The 20,116-nt window shown below is 52.2% G+C and overlaps 1 protein-coding gene across 2 annotated transcripts; it reads right to left on the minus strand.

The window, feature by feature from the left end:
* Positions 1–902: 902 nt before the first annotated feature.
* Positions 903–20,004, minus strand: SDC4 (syndecan 4). 2 transcript variants are annotated; one of them, XM_035343536.1, is made up of 6 exons: positions 19,997–20,004; positions 17,989–18,076; positions 4,646–4,787; positions 3,685–3,737; positions 3,253–3,436; positions 903–2,038 (listed from the first exon to the last, which is right to left on the minus strand). In XM_035343536.1, the coding sequence occupies exons 2-6, from the start codon at positions 18,052–18,054 to the stop codon at positions 1,887–1,889; spliced, it is 597 nt and encodes a 198-aa protein (XP_035199427.1). In that variant the 5' UTR covers positions 18,055–18,076; positions 19,997–20,004; the 3' UTR covers positions 903–1,886. The 2 variants fall into 2 exon arrangements, with proteins under 2 accessions (XP_035199427.1, XP_035199426.1); XM_035343535.1 differs by lacking the exon at positions 19,997–20,004 and having other exon boundaries at positions 17,989–18,108.
* Between the last annotated feature and the right edge of the window lie 112 nt (positions 20,005–20,116).

Genomic DNA, 20,116 nt, shown 5'->3' on the forward strand with positions numbered 1-20,116 from the left:
AGCGAAGGTGCCTTGAGCCAGAGCAGGTTCAGACAGCTGCAACGGGACAGGACCTGCACGGAGTGCTCCTGCACCGCCCTCCTCCATCGGAGACCTGGGACCTGCAGCCACCCATTGCTCAAGGGGGGCTGGTGTGACTCAGAAGAGGTAGGAGCTATGTACACAACACATAACAGAGGACCACCACAGGAGGTCAGAGCGAGCCACCTGTGGCTCTGTTGCGACCAGAGGCAGCCTTCTGCAAGAAGTCAGTGCTTGGCCCAGGACCACCGGAGCTCCGCAGCACAGACATGCACCAAAAATCAAATTGTTTTCCCTGTACTGTGAGCTCTCAATGCCTGCATCAAAGAGCAACCCCAGAACGGAGATGGGGACCTCAGCTGCACCTTAGAGGATCCAGCCTGACATCCCCTAACGCTGCCAGCCCCCGGGCACAGCAGGGATGGGGTGGCAGAGCCCTGGGCACGGCTCCTAGCCCCCCAGTTGCCTTCACCAGCCCACCTGCACTCTAGAGCAGACACTGGACAAAGAGCAGTACAAACTAGACCCAGCCTCACAGCGAGGCTGCTGAAGAATTAACTCCAGCCTTTTCACTCTGAACTGTGTATTTCTCAGTAAAATATAATATATAGCTCTATAGGACTGATTATAATATATTACAGACTAGAAATACTCTCATCTCTTCCCTACTTCAATCATATATAATGAATCCAATTTTGCATACAGATTAATTCTAGAAATTATTGCCTTGAATATATCATTAAAACTCACAGAATAAAGCTTAAATAGTTTTCACAGAGACTCATTATATTAGCGTTTTACATAAAAAGGATAAAAGTTACCAGAAGAGAAGAGCAGCCATTTCAGAAACTATAAATAATTCTATTTTAAAAAGTATAAAAAAAAAATCAAAACCTAAGTTACAAGGAAACCATAAATATCTTTACCCTCTCCAGTAGCTGCTACAGAACTAAAAAGAAATCTGTAACACTGTAGCTAACTCTGCTGCAGTTCAGAATATGAATCATACAAAACATCTCTAGAGAAATGCCCAGCCAAAGGAAACACAAAGGGATTGAAAAAATAAATCTGAGGAAATTAAAAAAGTATATTTTTTTATTTCAAAAACAATTTCTACAAACTTTATATAAACATTAGTCTATTTTCTTTAAAATTTTGTTATAAAAGCCCTACAGGCAATCCTTAAAAAAAAAGGTAAGAGAGTAAAGGCAAGGAAAGGGTGTCACCATAGCCAAGAGAAACAGGGCTGTCCTGATTTCATGGACTAACGACCCTTGCCTGGGGCCAGCAGGAAGAGACAGAAGTCTCCAGGGGAAGACATTCCCATAGGCCCTTTATGGCATTCATGGATTTTGAGCCCTATGGGCCTTTTACTCCCGATAAGGCAACATTATCTGTAGTGTAAGAGATTCATAAATAGTTCTCCACAAAAAAGCTTCACATCAACAGCCTGCTGCGAGACGTCTGTTAGCAAGGTTAATAAAAAAAAGTCATCTTCTGTGGAAGCAGCCAATCTGAACACCACACTGGATGCAAACACATGGTGTTTACTTCCATACAGTCTGTTTTGTGTTTACATACCCTCTATAAAAACAAGCAGAAAGTTTGGCTTTTTTTTTTTTTATACTAGCTTTAGATAAAGTACACTGAGGTTTGTTGTTTTGTTTTTTCAGACTCTTTGTATTTCATTGGGCCCTTGTTAGCTGAGTGGGGTGGAAAGGGTCATATAGAAATTTCCCCCCCCCCCCCAAAGTCACTTTGAAATTCAATCCAAAAAGAACGTTTGTTCAGCACGTCTCATTGGAGGGCACAGTGTTTCCATACAGTCCATTTGTCCCTTGATGGACACAAAGTGCTGCTGAGCTTTAAGCGTAGAACTCGTTTGTAGGGGCTTTCTTGTAGATCGGTTTCTTTCCAAGGTCGTAACTGCCTTCATCCTTTTTCTTCATGCGATAGACTAAGAGAAGGATCAGGAAGACAGCAAACAGGAGGCCAACTGCCCCTCCTGCAATGAGGGCTGGGGAAAAAAATAAACACAGAATTAGGTCTAAACTCCTGGACAAGTCCAAACTGTCAGCTAAATTTCGAGATGTGCTTCAGCAGTACAAGTTCCCAGAGCTGCCTCTGGGATCAGTTCTGCCCATGTGCCTATCACCATATGTACCGACATTTTCAGCAACAGTAGATGTTACTGGAGAAAGCCACAAACTGATCTTCATCCAAGCATTGAATAATCACACGTTCCGCATTAACCAGTTGTGCTAATCTTCCACTTAAGTGCAAGAAGGAACTTTTATCAAAAAGACAACCTCCCTGCTTTGGTATGGTTCTCTTTTTTTTCTTAGTCTCCAAGAGAACCTGCCCACAACCCACAGTATCAACTCCAGGAAAATGGTACAGCTTTGATTGAATTATTGTTTATATATACTCACATTTATGTGTGAGCACACATAATTGAGTATTTTAATGAAACAGCAACAACTCCCCACACACACCCAGAAGATGTTTCCCTCTCCTCACACCAGGGGTGGCCAGAAGACTTCAGTCAAGTTCATCTTTTGCTGTGACACCTTCTCACTGCACTAATTCAGCTTCTTTGGTAGGTGGCTTTGCAATCCAGTCTCCAGTCCCTCCTCCAGGTGGAAGGATGGCTGCACTGAGGTCTGCACTTGGACATCAGGCTAAGTGCTGGATGAAGTTTGCCTTGATATAGATCTGTCTCACGTGATAAGGGGAAGCCAGCTGCTTGGTTCTGCTCTACACAGAGCCACTTAGATTTATAACAGCTGACTAGGTGCTCAAACCCCTTAGAGGAGTTGTTGGGTTCCTGACAAGGCTCAGGAAAAGCAGGCCTTGGGCAGAGGTTAGAAGGAAAATGCCTGCATTTGATTTAGAAGTTTATGACATTGCTGATTTATGGCTAGATATGCCTCTGGCTGAGGTAGGCAGGTGCAGAGCAGCTGCCACATGGCTTGTGTGGCACTCGTTTAAGCCAGCAGTCAGGTGACATGCTCAAAAACAAGCAATTTACCCCCAGCAAGGCAAACCCTAGGCTCTTCTGCCCTGTAAGGACTAGAAGGCAGAAGTGAGCCTGGTAGAGGCAGGAACAAAGGTAATGCAATTCAGTTCCCTCGTCAGAAGGGAACTGCTCCTCAGAGAACAATACAAGCCATTTTGATGTACAATATTAATAATTTGTCATTAATGTTTAAGAACAATGTGGACTATTACCTGTAAGAACTTCTGTTCTTTCAAAGATGCTGCTGTTGGCTGTGCTTGCCATGGAGATCTTGTTGGACAGGTTCTCTTCAACAGGTAAAGCTTTGTCTGGAATGATTTCATTGTCCAGCATCGTGTTTTTCTTCTCACCTTCTATCTTTCTCTCCATATCTCCAGGGATATAGTTGTCAGATATCTACAGAGAACAGACAAACCACACCCGTCAGTAAGCAGCACCCAGCCTACCTACAGTTGAAAGTAGGAGGGTGTGCAGGGAAAGGAAAGTTTGCTTAGTGCGTTGCAAGCATGCTGTTCCTGCTCATGCAGGCAGATTCCTCTCAATGCCACGTCTTGCAGGGGGAAGGGTATTCAGAAAGCTTCAGAAATGGGCCAGAGTAGCTACATGTTGTTTAAAATATATATATATGCAAAGGCAATACCTACCAGAGGAGTATCCATGGTCGTCAGATAAATAGCATCTTCAGAATCTGGGTAGTCTGCAGAGGAGAAAGAAGAGGACGTTAAGTTTTCCTCTAATTACAGGCTGGTTTTCCACAATTCGGACACTTCAGCAACTGTAGTCTAAATAGCACTCTTGCTCTCTCCTGAATACAGTTCCCTCTTATCTCCTCGTACATTCACCACTTTGTGGCTTTGATTGCACAAGACGATGAGATGTAATCTCCAGACCAACACCTCTTGCATGGGAGGGATCTTCAGCTGTATCCATTGGCCACTGCTGCAGATTATCAGGAACTGCTCTGCAAAGCAGGTCTGCCATAGCTTGCTAAACTAATGCCAAGGGAGGGCAAAGCTCTCACCACCCATCCCTAAAGGATAGTTTGCTAACCCTCTAGTCACCAGATCTGCCCAAACACGTCAGGTACTGATTTCAGTACTTGTTCTTTTCCATTTAGAGAACAAGTGTTCACATAATGGGGACAAGGAGCTGCTGAAACTGGTTTGGGCAGGGAGCTTTGCATGTCACAGAGAGTTCACTTCAACATCAGTTAGCCCTTTACCTTGTTTGGCCTCAGCTAAGACACCAAACTTTAAGCCCTTTAACACTGCCTCAAGATTAGAATTTAAAAAAATATTTGACAGAAGTTCTTTGGAGTTCAACGAGACAGAGACCCAGCTAGCAAAATGCCTTTTTGCTTGCAGTAAAACAAGTTAGGGAGGACAGATGGAGTCCAGCCAGAGTGATTCAACATCATGGTACAACCACTTTCACTGTTCTCATCTCTGAATGCCTACGGTCTACACGGCTTCCTCATCTACACCTGACACTGCAGTTCCCTCTGGAGCTCAAGCTGTACCCTTAGCCCATCATTCATGATTGCTGGCACTAGGAAGAATTTCAGTATCAGCCAAGGGAGATCCATTCACCCCCTTCCCTGCTTACCTCCAGAACCAGACGTCTCATCTGTATCTAACCCATCGGAAGTTGAGGAAGGTTTGAATTTGCCGATGTCTTCATCATCTGGCAGGTCTCCAGAACCAGGGTAGTCAAGCCATCGTGCATCCATGGTCTCGGTTTCTCTCACCTTAAGACAGGGGAAGAGAAGCGTTAAGTTTCAGGCAACTGCTCTGAAGGGTTTTACAAAAGGTCAGCAGTTCAGGGCTGAACACATCAAATCCATCACAAAAGCATTAAATGCTGAACTTCCTCTCCACCATAAGCATTATCTTCATTGGCCTGGCAATAGCTGAATTCCCCTAGAATTTCTCAGAACAGAAGTGAGAGCCAGTCTGGGATGGGAATTTCCTGAGGGCTGCACATTCAGGAGGTTCACTAAACAACCACAGGGTGAAAATAACACAACACAATCTTGGTCAGGAGTTCAGAGCACGAGCACGTGGGGAAAGACAATGCCTTCAGTTTGTCAGAAAGGGGCATTTGGAGGAACTCGCTGTTCTCAGAGAAAGCCTGGCACCTATATGTCAGGCTTTTTTTTTGCACGGCACAGAAGCTTCACATCAAGGCAGCTCATTGCTTCTTGCAGTGAGAACAAATCTATTTTATTACCCAAGGGTTAAGAACTGATCTGTCAGTTCAGCTGACCTGCAGTGTCATGCTGCGATGTTCAAGAGCATTCGCTATCAGCAGTAACTCGCCTGAAGGAAGAGCTTCCCCTGCCTCACCTATTACATCCCTGTAAACAAACAACTCTATAAAATCAAGCCCAGGATCCCAAGGTTTGGCAACTGCAGCTGCAGATGCTTGGGAGCAGAACAGCAGCCCAGAAGGGCAGGCTGCCCAGCCTGCAGAGCAGCTAGGCTGGGAGAGCCTCGCAGGGAATCAGCTGCATGGCCACAGCGGCAATTTTTACACCAGAGCTCATTTGCACTTGTACCTTGCTGGAGCCACAAGCGCAAGCCTCCTGCTCTCACTGAGGTTGTGCAATTCCCCCAGAAGCCTTGGAGCTCTCCCACCAACCTGGGGCCAGGTGAGGGTGCCGCAGAGGCAGCTCGCAGTTGCCCAAGAGCAGCCTGCAGATTCCAGCGCTCCCTGCCTCTGATTCCACGGCCATGAAGTCATCGGCGTGGTGGGGGACTTCACCCCTTCCCCCAAGGCAAGGAGCGCGATGCAGATGGATGGGTCTCATAGCTGGGAGCTAGGCTGTCACATTTTTTCATGCTGTCCCCATAGAAATACTGGATGCACACTTCCTGGGCATCAGTGTGGTTTAAGTCCTGAAGGTTTATCTACCCAGGAGTGTCTTTGTAAATAGCTGCAGCAGAACACATGCTTTTAGTCCACAGCCCTGCACATCTGAGGGCTCTTCTTATCATGCAAGTTTATCATGAGCATGACTATGGCATTACTGGGGGTAGAAGAGCAGAGACCCATGGGGCAATTAGCCCTGGGTCTCACCACCCAAGCCCAGCTGCTTTATCAGGATAGCAGCGAGCACAGGGCAGAGGGCTCGGCGCCTCCAGTGGCTCCCGTCAGCCCCTGTAGCCCAGGTGCGACCCTTCCAACAGCCCCGCAGTGACACAGCCTGATGAGTTATCCCCACCTAGATCCTACAGGTAAATGCTAACAACCCGTCATAAGCCATGCGTCAGCTTCCTCTCGGCCCTGCTCGCCGCCCAGATTTCCCTGCCATTAGGGTACTGGTTTTGCCACAAACAATGCCTTGTGGTCAGAGCAAGATGCTTCGCATTTTGCATGAGGAGCAGCGGCTACTTGAGGTGCTTTTCATTAGCTTATTGAGGCATCTTTGGTTTCCCCTGCAACTCTGCTGGAGGATAAGCAAATGAATAGCCATGGGGCACGGAGCACTGAGGCCAGCTCTCCTCCCAGACCCGTCTGCTCTCTGTCCGAGCTGGCACGGAGCAATGGGAAGGGGGCTGGGGAGGAAGGACAGCTGGGAAGAAATCCCCTCGCCTCCTGGAACCAGGCGTTCCTAACATTACGGATCACTCACTCACAGGGTAAATTCATTTTGAGATATGTGAAAGCCAGCCAAAGCAGAACTGCGATGGGAACTGCTGCCAGCAGGCAGTCACTGCTCCCACTACAGCTCACGGCGATGCCATGGAGGCACAGGAAGGGTCGATTCCAGTCTGCCCACACCAGGACAGCGGGGCCAGGCAGCGCACTTGCTGCGATCCCTCCAAGCGGGCTGCCAAGCTGGGGCAGACCCATGCTGGCAGGAGCGCCGTGCGGAGCCGCACCCCTGTGCCAGCTCATGCTGCACGCTGTTATGACTCACGGCCAGCAAATGTCCCAGCGAGGGAGGCTGAAGGAAAGCCGCCTTTGGGCCACCGAGAGGCTGGACAGCAGGCTGGCCTTATCAGATCAGCCCAGGCATGAGCAGAGCCATGGCAGCCAGCCACGGCGATTAGTACATACTGTGGAACGCACCAGGTTCGGCTATCAGAAAGCCCTATTTAAATCAGGACAGACAGTGTTTACAAGCCAGAGGACATAACAAGGAAATTACTGACTCACAAGCGTAAATAAGATTATATGGGAGCGTTCCCTGAACTCACTCTTCATCATCATCTTGAGCAAGGACAGGGAAATTCCTGGAAGCCAGGAGAGCTCCTTGAGCCCTGCAGAAAGCTTTTCTTGTGGGCAGCAAGGCTTGTTTTTTTTAACAGATTCATCTGCCAGCTTCTCCCCGAAGCACAGGGAAGTTAGAGGGCTGCTGGGCATCTCCATGTCTGCCCTCTAGGTTCCAGGACACGCTCTCCCAGGGAGCGGGCTCCTTCCAAGAGCTGGGCCCTTGGCAGCCAGGAGTGCTCTGGCTGGGAAGAGTTAACAGCCAAGTGCCCTGCTCTCAGGGCAGGTCTGCAGCAGGCACATTCCTAGCATGCACACCTGTGAGAGGGCACTTTCCCAGGCTTAAAAGCAAAGGCTCAGGGCTTCCTGAGTGCCACATACAGCTCCCTGCAGAACTGCTCATCCCAAGGACGACTCAGTCCTTGCCGCAGCCACAACGGCAGGTTGAGAGACACCACAGGCGGGTGCCGCTGCTTCCTCTGGGCTGGCAGACCACAGCCAAGAGGAAAAAGCTACGAGACAGCAGCACAGCACTGGGCAGCCCTTGCCAAGTCATCTCTGGCCACGTCCAGCTTAACACCCTCCACAACTGCCAGCTGGAGAAGGGCACCCGCTGCTCGGAGCCTGCTTTCTGCCACCTGTTATCCCACACTGGAGCCGGGCCAGGGACTTGCTGGGAGAGGCAGACTGGACGGCTGCGCCGCCCCACCTTGCCCCGGCAGCTGAAGTCGAGCCCTGCTATTAATATGCTCCTTTCCAGGAGAGGTCTGCACAGAAAACTACCATTTCTGCTGCTTCCAGGATTTCTTCCTCATGCTAAGCAGCTTTGATCCCCAGCAAGCACCGAGGGGGATTAACCAGTGTGCTGGGGATGAAGCAGCAGCTTTCCCTGCCTGTCGGTGGCAAAAATTAAGAGCCTATTCCCTGCTAGACAAGCAGCATGTCAGGCACGTGAACTATGAGCACCATTCCTGGAAAAGCTGGGCACAGAGGTCTCATGTGAGCCCCAGACAGGCTGGGGGTGAGGCTGGACACAGCTTGCCCTGCTCCTGCCCTACGGCACCGCAGTCACAGCCAGCACCCTGAGCAGGGTGCAGGCTGCCCCTGCCTCAGCCCCAGCCCACCCCACTCCATCCCAGTGTACTGCCAGGCTCTTCTGAAAGCAGGAGCATCTATTCACCAAGGCAGCGAACAAAGGGTCTGGCTGACGTGCGAGTTTCCCCAGCTGCTGGCTAGTTCTGGGAAATAACAGACCCAGGCAGCTCACCTACCCCAGCCCACACCTCCTCACCACAGCTTTTGCAAACCCCATCAGAAACAAAAACAAATTATGTTCTGGGGAAGGGACAAAGCTTTTCAGACATGGGATTTGCTTTTGTGGATACTGCCTCTGATCAACCACGCCAGAGTTCGCTAAAGGCTTCTTTCAAGGGCTGTAGCCAGCAAGCAGCAGAGGAGTGAGACCTGCAGAGACCCCGGCACCTGAAGTGCAGGGCGCTCTTTATCTCATTTTACAGCCCCGTAGTGGGGAGCTGAGCTCTGTGCGTCTCCCTTCCCAGCACTGTGTACACAAGTCTAGGAGTAAACAGGAGCAAGGTGAAAGTCAACCCTTCCTACACAAAAGCAGGTGGACCTGGGCCAGCCTGGGAGGTGGCAGAAGTGGCAGAGGTGCAGATCTGTTAACTCTTTATAGCCTGCAGGGACAGATAACGTAAGTAGCTCCTGCAGCTTTTCTTTGGTGCTCTGTACTAGAGGACAGCTGTACAGATCACCTCGTTTCACTGCAGTGACCAGGGTTGAAGGATGGGGTCTCAGACCCCCAAATAAATCCATGGCATGAGCCCAGGTGCACTGAGGAATGTGCCACAGTCAGGACTGGGGCTCCAGCCAAGCAGATCCATGGAAAATTCCTGTGCTGAGGGGAGACAGCCACAGAAGGAGGGACACTGGGGTATGTATGTGCTCTCGGGAAGCCTCTAGGCAAAGCTTTTCCCATTCCCTGTCACCAAGGAGCTCACTGGGCACCATAGTGTGACTGGCTGTCTGGTGCTCAGGTGAAGTTGTTGGGACTCCCCTGGGTGCTGATTTGGGTGCTTGCTCAGGTTGTCCCCTGCCCCATCCAGAAACCCCAGCTGAGCAGTATCACACGGACACCTTTCCCAGCCCCGTGCTGTCATGAGCTGCTGCCCACCCGGCTTTCCCGCAGTGCTGCTCACATTTTTGGCCAAAGACCACCGAACCTGGTGGGGCCTTCCCAGGGCAGGGAGGCAAAAACTCTGCAAACCACCAGGCCCGAGTCGGGGGATTTCCATACAGCTCACTTCCACCATGCTCTTGCAGAAGCTCAGAGACAGAACCAGGAAGGTTTTAAGCTCATGCAAAGCACGCAGAGGAGCAGAGTACACCTCACAGCCCCAGCACAGCCAAGCCAGCCCTCCGAAACCAGGGGGGCGAGGAACCACACGAGTCAGCTCAGCAAAGCTGCCCCCCGCGGGAGGGAGGCCTGTAGAGGTAACAGGCGGAGACAGCTCTGTCCTCCCACCTTGCAGCCCTTACAAGTAAAGCTATTAGAAGTGACGGGAGCCAACTCCTGCCGTAGCAGAAAGAGAAAGGTCTATGCTTTCCCTCAAGCCACCCTTGACTCCCTCCCCACTCCAGTGCAGGGAAAACATCAGTTTCCATCACTTCTGTACTGAGAAGAACAAATACCATTATTCCAACCTAGGTCGCACCTAACTCCTTCAGCACTCGTGCTAACTCCTTGTGCCCGTGCCTGGAGGGTACCGATTTACCTCTGGTCACGCTGTCCCATGTAGCACAGCACACATGGCCCGCAGTGCCCTCTGTGCCACAGGACAGAAGTTAAGGCATGGAGGCACACGTGTGTGTTTTGTTCCACGACAGGCTCACCCCCAGGCTTACAGACACAGTTCAGTACCCCTGTGCCGATGCTCAACTCTTTTTCAGCAGTCCTGGAGCAGGCCCACAGGCTCGGCCCATCTTCCCACTAAGTCACCCTACACGTGCACCCCATCACAGCGAGCTGTAAAGATAAGCCCACAATATCTCTGAGGAAATCACAGGCCAATGCATTCAGAAAAGGCTTTATATTTGATATATATTTTTCATGTACATGCATATACATATTTGGGCTTGGTAATAGAGTCCAGGAGCAGTGACTCGCTCAGTAAGACAGAACAAGAGGCATGCAGGGGCTGACAGCGCCACTCGCTCAAGGTCATTATGGGAAGCATCCCCAGTCCCTGTCCAAGCCGGTATCCGTCTCCCTGCAGCCACAAAACCAGTCCTGTGTGCTCGAATCCAGCGGGCCACGTGCTCCGTGGGGGCAGGTACGGCAGCACGTGGCCAGCGCTAAGCACAGCCCCAGCGCGGGTCACCCCCCGCCTGCACGTCCCCCTGGGATCCTGTAAGCCGTGTCGCAGCAAACAGCTCTCCTGGGGGCTCATGCGGCAGCGGAGTCATAATCCCTGTGACAATGACGCCGTAATCCCGGGCTCGGCACTGTGACCCACTCCCACGGGGCGATCCCTCCCCTGCAGCGGGGGTGAATCCTCCCAGGCTCTGCAGGCACTGGGGAGCTTGCTCAAAATAGGCTTCCCTGCACTTACCCAGCCAAACCTCGGTTACCTCTTAACTTCCGTACGTTTGCCGACACGGAGCCTGCTCTCTCCAGGCCACGCTGCACGCTTGTGCCTTTCGGGCCATGCTGGAGCAGCAAACAGGAGGAGGATGGATAGATTACAAAGGAATGGATTCTTGTTTAACTGCTTTTGCCTGATTATCAACCAAGAGCAAAGCCATAAAGATCCCTGTCCTCTGCCAGACAGGCACATGCTGGGATATGTTTACTGCAGTGGTGGCAAAATAGGTGCTCTAAATGAATACCCAGTGCCCAGCTCCATGCACCAGAGTGGGGAGGAGATGACTGCTTGCCCCTCCAGCTAGACCTGATAAAGCTCAGCAGGCAGTTGCAGATGGCTGTGTGTCAATCACTTGCCCTGAAGCACATAAAGATAAGGTTCGGAGGAAAACTGCAGGATGGGAAAGCAGGAGCTCTCATGTGACTTGAGGAGGAAAACAACCACAGCAGAGCCATGGCGAGCCCCTGAAAGGTTCTCCCGGTCAGGGACAGGAATTCTGAGCTCAAAGTTTGTTGTGTTTTGTTTTTTTAATGCTAGCTACAAATCTTATCATAAGTAGTTCAGATACTTCACTACCAAGGGCTTAGCTCAGAAGTAGGAGAAATCTATTCAAGGTCAGAAGGGGGGTTCAGTTTTGAGGGTTAAGACTCACTCTGAGTTGTCTATTCTAACCCAGGAAGCTCCTCTTGTATCTCTGCCTGGGGATGGGGGGGATAAATAAATAAGGATATAAAGGCCACAGCAAGGCAGCTTGTCCATAAGGATGACTTCTCATGCTGCTACTTCACGCCTGGGATACTTCAAATATCACCTTTCTCCTTCACCCAAGGGCAGTGAGGGCACGCCTCGCCCTTGCTAGAAGACGACGATACCCCAATATTTCCCAACACACGCAAACAGAATTTCCACTTGGCAAGAAACGCACAACGTGCATTTTCAGGATCTTTATTATCCCTCATGCCAGAGCGCTAGCGAGATTAAGCCTGGCAGACACCAACTTCAAAGGCTCAGAAGCACGGTGCCTTTCCTAGCCGGCTCACTGGGCAGCTAATCACAGCTTGTTTGTGCGATCAAGATTCCCAGTGCTGCGCCCTACAAAAGCCTCCCTTCGCACAAGCCATTTTAATCTAATCAGAAGTAATAGCCCAACGATCCAGGCTTAGCCCAGGCTGCTGAGCGCTGCCAGCAGTTACACTGCGTAGAGCGCTGCTTTTGGCAGGGCTGCCAGTGAAGGCTATCAGTTTGGAAGCACTCAAGATGAAGTACTTGTGGCACTCCACTATCAGATTATACCTATGTGAGAATTTATATAAACGATAGATTCAACAGCAGGGATTTTCCCCTAGCTAGCTAGCACTGTAAAGGCGGAATTTCTAGAGCATGGGGTTTTGGTTGTGTCTTTTTTTTTAAAAAAAAAAAAAATATATATATATATATTCTTGAATATGCAGAGCTTGCCCTGGCTTGGGACCATCAAGCAGCCCCAGCGTGTACTATTGAAGACCACGCAGCAGCTTTACAGAGTCCTGTCCTCCTCCCAGAGCTCCAGACTCCAGGCCAGATCTCCTCCCCTCTCTGAGCAGAGGGCAGGAAGCTGGCAGCAGTTTTCCAGCACTCCCTGACCACTTCTCTGCACCCTCGCTGTTGCAGCCAGGAGCAGAGGGACCGAGTTATTGTTTTGCTCACTCCTTCCTTGGCTCTGCAGAGCCTGCGCTGGGCCAGACCAGCAAGTCCTTTAGTAACCAATGCATGGTACCAGCCTCTCGTACTCAGCCTCAGGAAACTTGGAATTAGCGCCAAGAACAGCTCACACATAAACAGATTCCTGCTCCAGAGTCGGCCCCGCCGCACGCCGTGGACTTGCAATAAATATTTATCTCGATGGGAACACAGTCTTCCAGGCAAAAGCTCCTGACATCAGTAAGGACTATATATATATTTCCAGTTGAGTGGGGGATAGCTAGAAGCTGCTCTGTTCTTAGAGGAGGACACCAGCCTCCAAAAGCTCAGCAGCCCTCCTTGTGCCACATGGGTCAGGATCCGTCCCTGCCCCGCGGGAGCCCAGCTCAGCGTGGCAGCACCCATCACACCAGGCGTGCTCACCTTCAGGAGCAAAGCCAGACCCGAGATCGTCGACACTTCTGGCCGCTGCGCAACTGGGACTGTTTTGCTGCAAGTCCAAGGCAGGCACTTTCCCAGCGCGGTCGTTAATGTGCATTAACATTTGCTCTTTTTATTGCTACAGTTTGACTGTAACTGCAGCTGAAGGGCAGGAGGCAGGGTTAGCCTCCCAGCAAGGTAAACAAGGTACGGCTGTGGTGCTGTCTTCAGGGTTTTAGAAGAGTCAGGTAGCACAGTTCTAGTTGCACTGGGACGGAGACACCTTTTCCCCCTCAGCAGCTAAGACACAGCAACATGAAAAGAAAGAAATCCTTCCCAAGGCACAACTTGCTTTGACAGACAGATTGCAATTTGTTTAAGCAAGAAGAGACCTCGTTTTTGCTACACAACACGGGCTGCTTGGGTAACAGGACTACGTGCCTAGCAGTCTCCTTCCCACCCCAAGGAGTGTCTCACCAAGGTTTTAATTAACTGCTTTGATTTTTAAGTTATCCCAGTAATTTGTCTAACAAGAGCCACTTGGTGTTTTGTGAGCAGAGCCTCAGCCTCAAAGGACTCAAAGATAAAACTGACAAGAGCAGACATTTCCAGCAAAACAAAGTAAGACTTTTACAAGAAGGGTATTTTTGAAGTCAGCCAACCTTTAGAAATTGAGAGGGACTTAGCTGTGTCTTGCGTGTTTCCCCCTCCTACGCTGACATTTTCTCCAGGTTCAGGATTAAGTATTTAGCCTCCTCTTTATGACTTTCCACTCCTTTGCCCCGCTACAAACACTTTCAATTGCTCCAGATAACACTGCTCTTTTCCTCTGTCCCTGTGCAATTCTCGTTTCCAGCTGTATCTGTCTGAGGAGGCAGCACCCACGGAGCTGCCAGAGCAAGTTAGCAGCTGCTCGAGACGAGGCAGTTTTCTCATAAACCTCTGCTCCTGGCGGCAAGGAGATGGCAGAGACCAACAGCCTTCTACCCACCATGGACACAGACCGAGATGGATGAGGCCGGCGGCAGCGGTTAAGGCACAGCCTGCTGAGCAGCAGCGCTGACTCCGCATTCGCCCCCTTCCTTCCCCCTGTAAGAACAAACCCGGGGCTGCAGCCGGTGCCAAGCACATCTGAGTCACGGCTGCGAATCCGGGGGCAGAGCCGTTACTCAGATGGTGACAGCAGTCCCGGCGAGCTGCTACGCCAGGCGAGTGCCAGAAACCCTGAGTCAGACTGCTGCTGCGGGGCTGACGGCCATGCGCAGCAGACGTGGTCGGACAGAAGCCTTCACTGGACAACCAAGTGTGTGCTCAGGGACAAAAAGTCCCACGTAATCCAAAAGCGTAGCCCTAACAGCTCATTAACGTAGGATTTCCTACAGCCCCTCGGTGCAGTACCTTGTTACAGCCCTTTAACCAGGCTGCCCTGTCTGGAGCCACCAAGCCGAGTCTCATCACAAGAGTCTCACTCCAGTGCAAATCATTTGAATCCTTAATCCAAAGCGTTTGCATTCCACCCAGTCTCAACAAACAGCCACACACGCTCCACAACAGCAGCCCAGAGGTCAAACGTGCACCGGGTTCATCCAGTTTTGTAGTGCTGCAGCTACAGCAGCTCCCAGGTTGAGGCTGCAAAAGCAGCAGGACCCTCCTGTAGTTACAGGACACGGAGGAACAAGCTGTGCCGAGCAGGGAATGCAGCTGCAAGGATTTAAGAGCAAGCTGAAGAGGCTAAATGTTAGCTCAAGAGCAAAGAGGTGTTTTGGGGGATGGATGCTCCATGATGCCTAGCTGAAGCGATGACCGGGGGGTTGTGATCAGCGAGCCAGCACGTTTTCAGAGTATTTACCAACAACAGCCTGAAGGGAAGGGAAAAATAGCTGCGGGAACCGTGCTGAAGTTTGCATGCTGAGCAACCAGCCAGACTCCCTCCTTCCCCTCCATTATCGCTCATAGCCAGGCAGGCAGCCTCCAGCCTCGTGGTGGAAGCAGGACAAGTGTGCCAGGAAGGCAACAGCCACCCAGGAGCACCAAGGCAAAGGGGATGTCAGGCTCTACTTCAGGCATTTTGAGAAGAGCAGGGACCGCTCTCCTGACCCCAAACATCCAGGCAACAGGCTCGGAGAGGAGGGGAGAGGTGAAGACAGGAAAAAACGTTTCCACAGTTGTTGGACTGCATACAGGCATTTGCAGGACCTTGAAGTGCCAAGGCCTTGGAGACAACAGCAGGAGGGGCAGGAAAGAGCGCAATCAGGTTGGCTAAGAGCCTTAACTTCCTAGAACGAGCGAGCCTCTGGTATCACCATCTCTCTGAAAGTCCCAAGTTCAGCCCCAAGCTGCCTCTTGTGCAAACTGTTTGGAAACCAGAACCCTAAGAAACATCTCCCCAGCACGAGAGCCAGCAGGCACTTGGGGCAGGGGCAGCAGCACCCCAAGTTCTGTGGGGTCACTGCTCCCACCCACCTGCACCTCTCCGTGCCTGCTTTGCTCAGCGGGGTACAAGGTGCTGGAGAGGCCACTGCTTCCCATGCGTTACGGGCACTGCGGTGTGACAGCCTGCTCCGGGGTCAGGTACCAAAAGCCACGGGCTCCCCTTCAGGAGCAAGGGACATCCCCTCAGACTTGCTGCTTGGTGTTTTAGGGAGGCTGGGATTTGTTGCAGACGTTCAGCTGCCCCCTGGGTTTGCCAAGTCAGGAGGCAGAGTAAGACACAGATCGCTGCGTCTTGATTTGATTGGTAGGGACAGATGAGAAACTGGGCAAAGAGCAGAAAGAACAGGCCTCGGGGATCGATGGCAGCAGGACAAGCCCAACCGGTTCTAACATTAATAATGCTGCACTACTTTCCTAACACGGCTACCACCAGCAAGACACCGGCTTTGCCAATCAGACAGCCTCCAATTGATTGCAGCTAACCAGCAGGCAGAGCCCACAGCTCAAAGCCTCGCCCCTCTCCCCGAAGGCTCCTCAGCTTTGGGGATGGATTTCTGCTTGCCTGCACTGCTGGGGACGCACAAACACAATGCAGTGCTGGGGGGAAGCTCTCTGCTTACTTCAGGGCAGCGAAGCAGGACTGCTGCATCCAGCTCGCAGCCCATGAGCGCTGCTGAGGACCTGCTGAGCTCCGGGCAGTCCCAGCCAGGAGCAGTCCCAGCCTCCAGCAGGCAGAGACATCCCTCTGATGCCGGGGAGTACCTGCTGCCTACCTCCTGTGCTGCCAGAGGCCAGCGAGATGCTAGCAGTGCAGGCAGAGCTCGACAGTCCCACACTGCCCCTCCTCAACTTCACTGATCCCACACTTTAGCTGCACCGGGGGCTTTCTGCCCGTCCCCAGCCACAAGCCCCTGTAGCACCTCCTGTGGGAACCCCTTACTGGCCCCGCACAGCCTTTGCTTCCTGCGGCACTGGATGGAGAGGGCTGGGGACCACCGGGGGACGGCATGCTCCGGCCCCAACCTTCCCCAGGGCACGGGGACGAGGCGGTGCTCTGGTGCCAAGCCACACCACGGGTGTAACGCAAGCCACCCCCAGCCCAGGTGCAGACGTCACGCGTCGGCACCCTGCTAATATCCCCCACCCTCTTACACATCCCGGATTGCTTCACGCAGAGAAATCCCGTCCGCGCTGAAGAGGGGAAAGGAGCCAAGACGTTTTTGTTTGTACAGGCTCGGGGAAATATTCGAGCACCAAATCGCTCTCAGAAGCCACGCTCTTACATAAGCATGAGAAACACAATCCCCGTCTTGTGAAGAAACAGCTACCTGCCTTCACCCCGCCCGCACGGAGGAGCTGGGAGCCGCGCGCTGTGCAGCCCTGCACGTTTTGGCAGGGCTATAAAAAAATAAAAAAAAAGGGGGGAGGAGCACCCACAGAGCTCTCCCAGAGGCTGTGTCATCCCATCTCCTCCTCGGCAGTGTGTAGCCTGATTTGTTTGGATAAGGCTCCATAGTAGGTTAGCGTTAGCACTCAGGCACACAGCTTGCCTGACATAGCTGGGAAGACACTGACAAATACTCCGCATGGGCTGTGCGCAAGGATTTACCTAATCCATCTGTCGGAAAGCCGTTGTCTTTACAGAAATCCGATGCTTGCAGTCCACTCGGCTCCCCAGGGACACCAAGTTGCATTTCATACCAAACATGGTCAGCACGGCTTCCAGATGCTGTCTGCCCCACAGGTCTGCCCCGCCAGCTCGGGCCACTTCTCAGACGAGCAATTCACAAACTTAACAGCGGGGAGAGAGACGCTAGGCTAGAGCGGATTTGGGCTTGCTGGTCTGGGCAGAGGGGGGCAGAGAGCTCTACAGACGCTCTCTGCGGGAGTTTCCCACCCACAGCCCCCTGCCCTGGTGGGGAGCGGTGCCGGGTGCTGCACAGCACAGCAGCATCAGCACTGACCTGCCCACACAGACAGCCTTCTGTCCGAAATATGCGAGGTGGATAACCAGCCCTAGCTTCGAGATCCTCACAGTTACCTCACGCTCAGCAGCTCCCGTGGACTAGCAGATGAACCTGCCCTGACCGCACTATCAGCGAGATGTGACAAACACCCAAACCCAAACACCAGGGAGGCAGAATCCCCAAATCTCCACCTCACACACGTGCCTGACTGGAAGCATCCCAACTCTTTCACCTCGTTGTGTTTAAACGATTCTTCAATCAGTCAGGCACCTTTTTCCTCTCCCGTTGGAGGCGAGGAAGCTTCGACACCCAGAGGAACCAGCACAACCCTGCTCAGGCGAGGCAGGAAAGCGCACCCAGACACCGCAACATGCTGCGCGCCTCCGACCCACCAAAAACCGGCAATAAAAGAGGGGTCCAAGGGCTCGGATCCGCAGCTAGCAGCCCACCGCTGCCCTGGCTGCTCCGGACCCGGGTCCGGCAGGGCGAGAGAGAGAAGAGGCTGAGCGGGGAAGGGAGGCAGAAGGCACCGGGCTGCTCCCCAGAGGAGCCCCGCGGGGCCGGCACTCACCGACTCGGCGGCGGCGGAGGCCAGGAGGAGGCCGAGCAGGAGGAGGGCGACGCGGAGCAGCGGCATGGCGAGGCTGGGCAGGACCGGGCTGAGCTGAGCTGAGCTGAGGCTGGGCTGAACGGCGAGGCTCCGGCCGCTCCCCGGCGCCGCGCTGCTTATAGCGGCCGGGCAGCCCCAGGGGCGGGGCGCCTCCGCCGCCCGACCCCCGGCGGTGCTGCCGCGAGGGCTGCGCGGGGGGGGGCACGGGGAGCTGCGGGCGTGCTGGGGGAATTGAGGGTGGTTAGTGGGGGGAAGGGGAAAAGGGGGGGGGGAAGGGGGGAGAAAGGGAAAGAGAAGGGGGGGAGAAAGAGAAATGAAGGAGGGGCAGGAAAAAAGGGAGAGAGAAAAGGGAGGGGGAGAAGGGAAAAGGGGGGGAGAAGGGAAAAGGGGGGGAGAAATGGGAAGGGAAAAGGAAAAAGGGGGGAAGGGAAAATGAAAAGGGGGGGAAAGGGGAAGGGAAAATGAAAAAGGGGGAAGGGAACAGGAAAAGGGAGGAAGGGAAAAGGAAAAAGGGGGAAAGGGGAAGGGAAAAGGAAAAAGGGGGAATGGAAAAGGAAAAGAGGGGGAGAAAGGGGGAGGGAAAAAGAAAATGGGAGGAAGGGAAAAGGAAAAAGGGGGGGAAGGGAAAAGGAAAAAGGGAGGAAGGAAAAAGGAAAAGGGGGGGAGAAATGGAAATGAAGGGGAGAGTGAAAAAAGGGGGGAAGAGGGGGAGAAAGAGGAAAAAGGGAAGGGGAAAAAAGGGGGGCAAGGGAAAAGGAAAAGGGGGAGGGGAGAAAGGGAAAAAGAAAATGGGGGGAGAGAAAGGGAAAAGGAGGGGGAAAGCAAACACACGGTATTTGTTCTCGTTTTCACAGCATTCCACAAGTGACAGTGTTACATTTCCAGAAAGCCGAGCGGGACTTTCTGTTTGAGTCTCTGCCACCGCTGCGGTTATCGGGCGGTGTGTTACATCACGCAGTTCTTTTCGGAGACAGAAAATGAAACAAACCGCTCCATCTATTTTCTGTGTAAGCAGCATGTACAAAAAAAAAAAAAAAAAAAAAAAAAGGCTGCTAAAAAAAAAATCGACAGCGGAGTTTAACTATTTCAGGTTTTTCTTGCCATTAATTACTTTGCCTGATCATGGGTATTTGGTTGTGTTTGTTGACAGCATCAGTTCCTGCCCTGTAACAGCCTGGGTGCACCTGAACCACCATACTGGCATGCCCTTTGTCCCTTGTTCACACTGCAGGTCACACTGGATTGCACTTTTTTATTTTATTTTATAGAGAGTACAATATATTCTTAACGAGGAAGCAATGCCCAGACTACAAAGCGCACGTGCCATGACCCCATCAGCCCGTTATGGATCCAAACTCTGCTAGATCTGGTTCTTAGCCCGCTCCATCACTCCTGTGCTGCCCCATGAGACCTTGTAGCTGCAATATGTGGACAAGCAGCCTTCCCAACTACCTTTGGGAAGAAATATATTTGGAGGGTGCGAGCTGAGGCCATGAGGTCTCATCGGGTTGTGTTAGGACTGTTCCTGCATGGCGACTTTGCTGGCAGGAGACCCTCCTTGCAGCACTGTCCTGAATTGGCTGTGGAGCTGGTTCCATATGAACTGACAAGGAGTGCTGCTCTGAGCCTGCAAACATAAAGCCTGAAGATGGCACACAGCCAGGTAGGGGTAGGAACTGGCCTGGAGGCCGGGATGGAGCTTCCTGTAATAACTGCCCCTGTGTGCTCAGGACAGCGATTTATCAGTAAACCTCTAGTTCACCTCAGCATCCAAGGCCGTTGAGGACGTCAGGGAGGGCTCTGCGCTGTGGGCTGGATTACTCCTCTTCCTTATTACCCTTGTTTCATCACGCAGAGTAGCTGATCAAAGAGCCACTCCTGGTGCAGCGGGGAGCCCAGCTCTCGTCAGTCTCCGGCTCTGGACACCCCGCAGAGGCGGGCAGCAGAAGGCAGGAAGGAACAAGAGCACATGGGATGGGGTGAACGTGCAAATGGCCTCTGCTAGGACAGCATCTGTCAGGCAGGGACAGCCTCAGCAGCACAAGGTGGACAGAAGCAGTGTAGTCCTCCCTAACCCTCTGCATGAGGC

This window comes from Oxyura jamaicensis, chromosome 20, assembly GCF_011077185.1.
Source record: "Oxyura jamaicensis isolate SHBP4307 breed ruddy duck chromosome 20, BPBGC_Ojam_1.0, whole genome shotgun sequence".
Classification (NCBI taxonomy): domain Eukaryota; kingdom Metazoa; phylum Chordata; class Aves; order Anseriformes; family Anatidae; genus Oxyura; species Oxyura jamaicensis.

Bases quoted from the DNA above. Each gene is read 5' to 3' on its own strand.
- SDC4 (XM_035343536.1), bottom strand. From the start codon at position 18,054: ATGCCGCTGCTCCGCGTCGCCCTCCTCCTGCTCGGCCTCCTCCTGGCC. The intron at 3,738-4,645 runs GTAAGCAGGGAA...TCTCCTCTGCAG, and splicing joins TGAGACGTCTGGTTCTGGAG to ACTACCCAGATTCTGAAGAT. The intron at 2,039-3,252 runs GTAATAGTCCAC...TTTTTTCCCCAG, and splicing joins AAGAACAGAAGTTCTTACAG to CCCTCATTGCAGGAGGGGCA.